Source organism: Tarenaya hassleriana, unplaced genomic scaffold, assembly GCF_000463585.1.
Source record: "Tarenaya hassleriana unplaced genomic scaffold, ASM46358v1 Cleome3, whole genome shotgun sequence".
Taxonomy (NCBI): domain Eukaryota; kingdom Viridiplantae; phylum Streptophyta; class Magnoliopsida; order Brassicales; family Cleomaceae; genus Tarenaya; species Tarenaya hassleriana.
The window spans coordinates 7,088,878-7,097,047 of record NW_010966177.1 but is presented as its reverse complement, the minus strand read 5'-3'; the positions used below and the strand labels follow the sequence as shown (position 1 = coordinate 7,097,047).

The window sequence follows — 8,170 nt, the reverse complement described above, 5'->3', positions numbered from 1 at the left end:
ATCAAAAAAAAGTACAGGGTTTAAATTGCGACGAGAGAAAAGTACAGGGTTTTAAATGGAATTATCCCTATCTTTTATAGTGATTTATTTATTTTTTAAAATATATAATGATTTAAAATTATTATATTTGTTATTTTATTTCAATATTGAAAAATGTATAATTACTGCACTATAAAATATTTATTATAATTTAACAAAATTTAATTCTTTTTAAAAATTTTAATTTATACTAGTTTTTATTTATTTAAATTGCTAAAACATATTAAACTATAAAATAATATTAAAAAAATGAGGCCCAAAAAATTTGAAAGCCCTGTGCGGATGATCCAGCTATATCCCTACCCCTATAAGACTGCCCTATATATATATATATATATGTGTTTGGTTAGGAATTTGAAGGAGAGATGAAGAAACAAAGCAAGAAAGGTGAGAGGGGAAATTTTTGGTGAAGAGTGTGTTGAACGCAAAGAGAATCGGAAGATCGCCTTTCTTTTTAAGGGCAACCCACATGATTTTCTGATGTCGTAGGTTAGAATATATATATATATATATATATATATTATTACATATTTTGTAAAGTATAGTTACAAAATTCTTTAAAAAGTTGTATTGAGTTGTTGAAAGGCTTTAGAGCAATTTCAGTATTTACAATTGAATTTGAATAATTAAATTACCAAGAGTCTGGAGATATTCATTACCCTTGTGGTATAGTAGTAAAGAACCGTCAAACTTGAGAAAATAAAATAAAATTTATAGAGTTAAAATAAAACGAGAACAAAATCCACAACTAAAGAAAGGGGGAAATAAACAAAAAAAAAATGATGACGTGGTGAAAAAAAAAGTCGGAAGCCACTCTATCAGAGCCTGGTTTCGATCCAGGGACCTGTGGGTTATGGGCCCACCACGCTTCCGCTGCGCCACTCTGATTTGTTATTTCTTACCAGTTTTAGTAATTGGAGAGCATTGAAACGGATTATTTATTTATTATTCTCGTCGAAACAATAAAAAAAAAATGAGAGGGAAAATCTATCGGATAATGTGATTAGATTCGTCAAATGGAGAGATGATCCATTGGATTCGGATCTGATCGGCTGCCACGTTCACTGAACCCTAACTGTTATATTAAATGCAACTAATACTGTCTCTATAATTTTACCTAAATTCTTATTTACTGATGCACACAAAATTATATAATTTTAAAACTTCAACACCAATATTTATTTCATAAATATATACTATATTTTTAGAATTTCTTCCAGGACTTTTTATTATATTATATGATACTATGCAACTAATATGATTGATTTTGACTAGTGTATGATCCGTATTTTCCTTCGTCTCCCTGACCATTAACACACACACACATATATATTTATATATATATATATATATATATCGGTGTTTAGAAAAACTGTCTAATTCTCATTTATATCCTCAATGTAAATTATAATGTTTTTTTGTTAGAAAAGTTCTAACAGATCTCAAAATTTGTTTCATTAAAATATTTTATGCATTAATATTTTGAAATTCAAAACTCCCTCCGTTTCAAAGTAATTATTGTTTTAGGTTATTTCACATTTTAAAAAAAAATAGAAAAAATCACATATACCCTTATTTAATGATAAAAACAATGTTATCATTAATAATTTATTGGAATTTAATAGGAATAAAATTGAAAACTATTACAAAAAATATCTTGAAAATATAGAATGACAAATATTTTGAAATATGGAAAATAACCTAAAACTACAAATATTTTATAACGGAGGGAGTAACATGTTAGTATTTCTCTTCTACTAATAAAGTTACTTCTATTTTTTTTCAGCCAATTATCCACAACATATCTATTTTTTAAAATGTAGGGTTTCAAGGTTTCAAAATTATGATTTTAAACTAACTAAAACCGCACCAAAAATAATTTGCTCCATCCAATATACCGTCCATAAAAAAAATTCAAATTTTTCTGATCACAAAAAATACACAACAGAAGTACATTATTAAAGAAAAAAAAATCAAAACAAATGCAAACGCATGTTTTATGATCACAATTAAAAAGAAAAAGAAAAAAGATGATTTAAAATTCGACATGATTGGTCCGTACAACATCCTCATAACGAAGTTTTTTTTTTGACGTCGCAAAAGTAAAAATCTTTGCATTAAAAAAAACACGTCAATCAAAATCACGAATATAAAGAGAGCTTGGAAAATAAGAAGTGGGAGAGGGAATATAATTAGATGATGCTGAGGAAACAAACAAACATACCCTGAAAAGATGGTGAGTTTGTCTAAGAAGCGGGGGGCACTCGAGTAAGTGCTTTGTCAGATTTCGCGTGCATTTCTACACCGCGGTGAGAGAGAGAGAGAGAGAGAAAGAGAGAGAGAGAGAGAGATTACAGCTTCACCATTGATTTACATTACATCAAACGTCCTCCCTCGCTCTCTCTCTCTCTTCTTCTTTCCTTTTTCTTGGAAGGGGGTAATCGGAAAAAGAAGTTTCGATTTCTGTTTAGTGAAGGGTCACTGTTCGATGGTGAAAAAGCAGATGAAAGTTTGAGGCTTTTTTTTCATCATCTGGGTCGAGACGCTTCTGCTTCAGAGAGAGGCGTTTTAAACATCGATGATTGTCTGTTTGTATCTATTCGGAAAAGTATCTGTTCACGGTGGTTGTGGTGGATGTTCAAAGATGAGGAACAGCTCATACTTTTGAAGGAAAAAAAAAAGGTTTTTGATGTTATGTGACTTGTGGGGTTCTCTTCATCTCCTTTTTTAAGAGTCCTTTGGGCCATTGGGTCGGGGGACAGAGAGAGAGAGAGAGAGAGAGAGGGATGTGTATACTTTTATATAACAATAGGAATTGTGCTTGCTAATGATTAAGAGAGCCAGAAAAAATCGAAGCTTGCTTCTGGGGAAGAAAAAGGTGAATCCTTTGGTTTTTCATCTCTCTGCTCTGTCGTTTCCTCTCCTCGATTGTTTTCTCTCCGTTTGATTTCATCTGGGTTTCCACTGATTCATACACATTTCCCTCTGATTTTCGCCGTTTCGTTCTACAAGCTCCTGAGAACAATGTCTTCTGCTTACAGAAAGCTCCAATCCCTATAGTTTAGTGACGTCTTTTGCGATGAGATCTTGCCAAAGATGGCAGCTTGGCAGATCGAATCGATTCCTGAAAACAGAATAAAACAGATATCAAGGCTTGCAAGTTCCACTAAAGAAAAAGAATCAAGGAAAGTGGAGAATGTTGCTCTGATTTTTTTTTTTGCCTGTTCGAGGAAAGATTTTTTTTTCCCTTCCTTTCCTTTTAAGAAAACATCCAAAAAAGGATTTGATTCTTCCTGTCTGTTGAATAGGTGGTAATCTTCAACTAATGCTAAGAAATTCCGAATTTTTTTTTGTAAACTTACAGGAACACTTTGGCATCGCAACAAAGGAGCAAACTTTGGATTCGGGTTTCTTCATTGTCATCTAAGTCTGAGGCTCTTTGGAAACATTTCGAAGTGGGCATCCATAAGGGGAAAAAGGCTCGTCTGTGAATGTGTGAAGCACTTAGGAAGAAAGAAGGATTAGATAAAAAGCAAGGGAAAAAGAAAAGATTGGTGTCAGTTTCGAGCGAAGTGGGTGGATTGTGCATCTCTAAGACTGTGTGTGTATATATTATATATATACACAATTCTTCCCAAGAATCCATATGGGTTTGTTTCCAATGTTCTTATTGAGATGTGAAACTTCATAAAACAATGTCTCCTTGAATGACCCTTTTTCCTTCCGGAGTCCTCGGCCTCTGTTTCTGACTCAGGAGGCAGCCATTTCTTCCCGTTCTTTTTTTTTTTTTGGGTTTCCGATTCTGAATCTTGGTTTTGGAGAAACTCTCTGTTCATACCAAGAAACTTGCCCTCGTCTCTAGCTTCCTCTGAGATTTGGATTTCTGGTAGATCTCTTTTCTATTGGGTTCTTCAAAAGGGTTGTGCTCTGAAAGTTGTGTTCTTGGAAGTTCTCTTCGCTTTCTGGGTTTGCTCTGAAGACATTGCAGTGTTGTGGCGGAAACAACTTGTGCAAAAATGAAGTTTATGAAACTTGGATCCAAACCCGATTCATTTCAGTGCGAGGGTGACAACATCAGGTGTGTATAAATCCTCATATTGGCTGTATACTCTCTCTCTCTCTCTCTGCGCTGCCTATAGCCATGGATAGAGAGCTAAGAATTAGCTTCTAGATCTGAAATGTTAGGAATGCATTGAGTTATTTCATGGTTCTTGTTCTCAGAAACAGAAACATATATTACATGTGTTTAAACTCTGTCTCTTGTCCGTTTACCTTTTAGGTATGTGGCGACAGAGTTAGCAACAGATGTTCTCGTCGTCATAGGCGATGTCAAGTTCTATCTCCATAAGGTATAAACCCTAATCTTTACAAACAAAAAAGAAAAGCATAGAAGCCGATTTGTCCTGATAAAGAAAAAAAAACACCCCATGAATGTTTTTTGTTCTTTCTCAGTTTCCATTGATGTCCAAAAGTGCACGCCTCCAGAAACTCATCACCACAACCTCAAACGAAGACAGCCAACATGATGAGATCCACTTAGCAGACATCCATGGCGGTCCTGCTGCATTTGAGATATGCGCCAAGTTCTGCTACGGCATGACTGTAACCCTAAATCCCTACAACGTGGTCGCAGCTCGTTGTGCTGCCGAGTTCTTGGAAATGCACGAAACCGTCGAGAAAAGCAATCTTGTCTACAAGATCGAAGTGTTCTTGAGCTCGAGTATCTTCCATAGCTGGAAAGATTCCATCATCGTTCTCCAAACCACGAGGTCTCTTTTTCCGCACGCCGAGGAACTCAAGCTGGTCGGCCGATGTATCGACTCCATTGCTTCGAAAGCTTCGATGGATACCTCGAAAGTCGAGTGGTCTTATACGTACAACAGGAAGAAGCTCGAGAACGGAAGCAACGGGATCAGAATACAGCAGGCGGTTCCAAGAGATTGGTGGGTGGAAGATCTTTGTGATCTGCACATTGATTTGTATAAACGTGTGATCACAACGATCGAGGCGAAAGGGAAGGTTTTGGCCGATGTTATTGGAGAATCACTGAATGCATACGCCATAAGAAGGATACCCGGATTTAGCAAAGGCTCGGTACAGGTCAGCGACTTCGCAAAGTATCGGTCTTTGGCTGAAACTATCGTCGAGCTTATCCCGGGCGAGAAAGGTGGTATTTCTTGCAGTTTCTTGATAAAGCTCTTGCGGGCATCGGTTATTCTTGGATGTGAAGAAACCGTGAAGAACAGATTAAAGAAACGGGTTAGCGAGCAGCTGGAAGAGGCATCAGTGAGTGATCTTCTGCTGTATGATGTGGATATGGTGAAAGCCCTAGTTGAGGAGTTCTTGGCACGAGGTCCGAAACCCGATCTGCCTTCTACAGAAGACGAGTTATCATCAACGGATGTTTCGAAGGCATTGGTGGCCAAAATCATCGATGGATACCTCGCTGAGAAATCAAGGGATCCCGATCTGCCACTTCAGAAATTTCTCTCCCTCGCGGAGATTGTTTCAAACTTCCCGAGACAGTCTCACGACGGGGTTTATCGGGCAATAGACATGTTCCTCAAGGTATCGTCTTCTCAAAAACTCGTCTCAACTGGAAACATATACTCACCATTTTATAGATTTGGAGCTGAACCGGCATCGATGAGCTGCATTTCGAACAGAAGTTTGAGCATTTCTTTCCACTTCTTGTTCATCTTTCGCTTAAAGGGTCGTATTTTCATATAATTTCAGGAACATCCCGGGATCACAAAGAGCGAGAAGAAGAGAATTTGCCGGTTGATGGATTGCAGGAAACTATCAGCAGAAGCATGCGCACACGCAGTGCAGAACGAGCGTCTGCCATTACGTGTGGTCGTCCAAGTTCTCTTCTTTGAACAAGTCAGAGCCAACGGCTCGTCCACGGGGAACAGCACGCCCGATCTCCCGGCCTCGCGGTCCACGACCACGACCACGAAAACCGAAGACGAGTGGGACCCAGAAGAGATCAAAGCCCTCAGAGGGGAGCTAGCCAGTCTGAGACAGGCCAAGAACAATCAAGAAACCGACAAGGGGAAGGCGGCGGCGATGAGAGGGATGGCGGTTTCGAGGGTGTTTTCTAAGATGTGGTCGGGCAAAGACAGGAGCGGAGAGATCAGTAGCTCGGGGACTTCGAGTCCTGGCTCTGTCAATGAAGACTCAAAGTCTTGTTCTTCGACGAGCAAGAGGCATTAATGGAGGTTTCTTTCAATAAAAAAAAAAAAGCTCAGATGTGTAAGCAGAATCAGCTTTAGTGTTTGTCTTCTTCTTCTTCTTTCTCGACTAACCTCTTTTGTTTCTCTTAGCAAACTCTGATCTTATCAGACCAGACCATTGTCTAATCCCTGCAAGAAAACCCAACATGTTCTTCTATTATTGTGGTGATGATGATGATGATGATAGATAGATAGATAGATAGAGAGATATATCATAGTTGGTGGGTTTTGAACCAAATAATATAATAAACTAATGGGCCAAAAAATATAATAGACTAATGGGCCTGATTGAACACTATAATCGGCCCATGGACCAACTGAGAATAATATTAATTCTTATGACACCTATTAAATATAATAATAACCACAGTTTGTATGGAGGTTATGTTGTAAATTCATTTATGATGACTGAGATTTGAGATCAATTTTATTTATTTTTCAAAAAAAAAATCATATATATATATTGGACAAACCCGTCACCCAATTTTATGTATTGGACGACAAAAGATGGAGGCTTTTAACGGTCGATTAAATTAAAGGAGGCTAAAAAAAGGGAGGAGGAATTAATAAGAGCTTGTCCGAACAACCATGTTTTAAGCTTTGCTCTAACCATCAAAGCATTGACTTATTTGCAAAATGTCATTTAAGTTTTTATAGAAAGACCGACCAAAACCAAAGTGGTCACCTTTTTCTATTTAATAATAATAATAATAATAATAATAATAATAATAATAATAATAATAATCAAATTTTCTTCGTTTTCTTTTTCATGTTGATATATCCTGCATGGATTTCACACTAACGTTACATCATTTTCCCCTTCTGTCCCATTCGCATCTTATAATATCCCCCTTTCAATTAAATATCACGGCCGAAATGTTTTCGGGTTTTCTTCATCTTTTTTTTTTCCTTCTAGAGAATGATATCAGATTATATATATTCAAATGTGCCACTCATTTGGGATGTTTGTTTTGTTAATCAATCCAAATGATAGTCAATTTTAATTGTGGAGATTTTTTTTCCAGAATTTATTTATTAGTATACTTTGATTTGATTTGATTTGATTTATTATATTGAAAGTTATATTTAGTATAAATTAAAAAGAAATTATGTTATCTATTTAAACTATTAAAAAAATTAAAAACATTTTTTCATGATATTAATGTGTATAAAATATTTCTATCAGTTTTTGTTTCTACGAACAATGATTATATACTAAATTCTAGGTTAATATTATATTTTAAGAACAAACAATTTTTTTTTGGATTTTAAAGGTTTTATCCATCGTAAAAAATCGTCAAAGATAATTATTTATAAATGAAACGGAATCTACTCATTCTGTCACCACCATCATCGGACTCTTGTTCCACTGTCGGCATAACAACTTCTATCAAGATATATGGAGAATATTACAATAATATTATTCAAATATCTTTTTTTATAAGTTGGAAGTTTATCGAATCTTTGATCCGACTACATCTCCCAAAAGTTCATGTAAATGTTTTTCTCCAAGTGAAAACTCGAAATCGGATTGGAAAAGAGCTTTACTTTCAAATATCTTCTTCTTCAAATATTCTCGATGTATCTATTAAACAATGTGTGTGCTGATGTTTTCAGATACTACAAAAGTGATACATGACACAAGTGTTTTGGAAATTTATATATATAATATTGGAGATTTTAAAGTATAGATCATTCACATGAATTGGAGAATACAAAGAGTTTGAAAAAAATCATTTATGAAATAAGTGTTAGTGTCAAGATCTGAAAATAATTCAATCTCACGTTGTTAACACAGACAATATAACTATGGATAATATATGTTTGCTTGATTTTCGCATTTTTATATGTTCTATTTGTTTTGAGTTTTTTTTTTTAATAAATTGAATCATGAC

At 35.5% G+C, this 8,170-nt stretch overlaps 1 protein-coding gene, 1 non-coding gene and 1 pseudogene across 2 annotated transcripts; 2 read left to right on the top strand and 1 right to left on the bottom strand.

Moving 5' to 3' along the window:
• Positions 1–520, top strand: part of LOC104820193 — a 3,581-nt pseudogene extending 3,061 nt beyond the window's left edge.
• Positions 521–855: 335 nt separating this feature from the next.
• On the bottom strand, positions 856–927 carry TRNAM-CAU. Its single transcript has one exon. It is a non-coding gene; the product is annotated as a tRNA-Met (tRNA).
• A 1,363-nt stretch (positions 928–2,290) lies between these two features.
• On the top strand, positions 2,291–6,435 carry LOC104819877 (BTB/POZ domain-containing protein NPY5-like). The gene is made up of 5 exons (XM_010550157.2): positions 2,291–2,917; positions 3,404–4,117; positions 4,319–4,388; positions 4,492–5,607; positions 5,776–6,435. The coding sequence occupies exons 2-5, from the start codon at positions 4,056–4,058 to the stop codon at positions 6,253–6,255; spliced, it is 1,728 nt and encodes a 575-aa protein (XP_010548459.1). The 5' UTR covers positions 2,291–2,917; positions 3,404–4,055; the 3' UTR covers positions 6,256–6,435.
• The last annotated feature ends 1,735 nt before the right edge of the window (positions 6,436–8,170 follow it).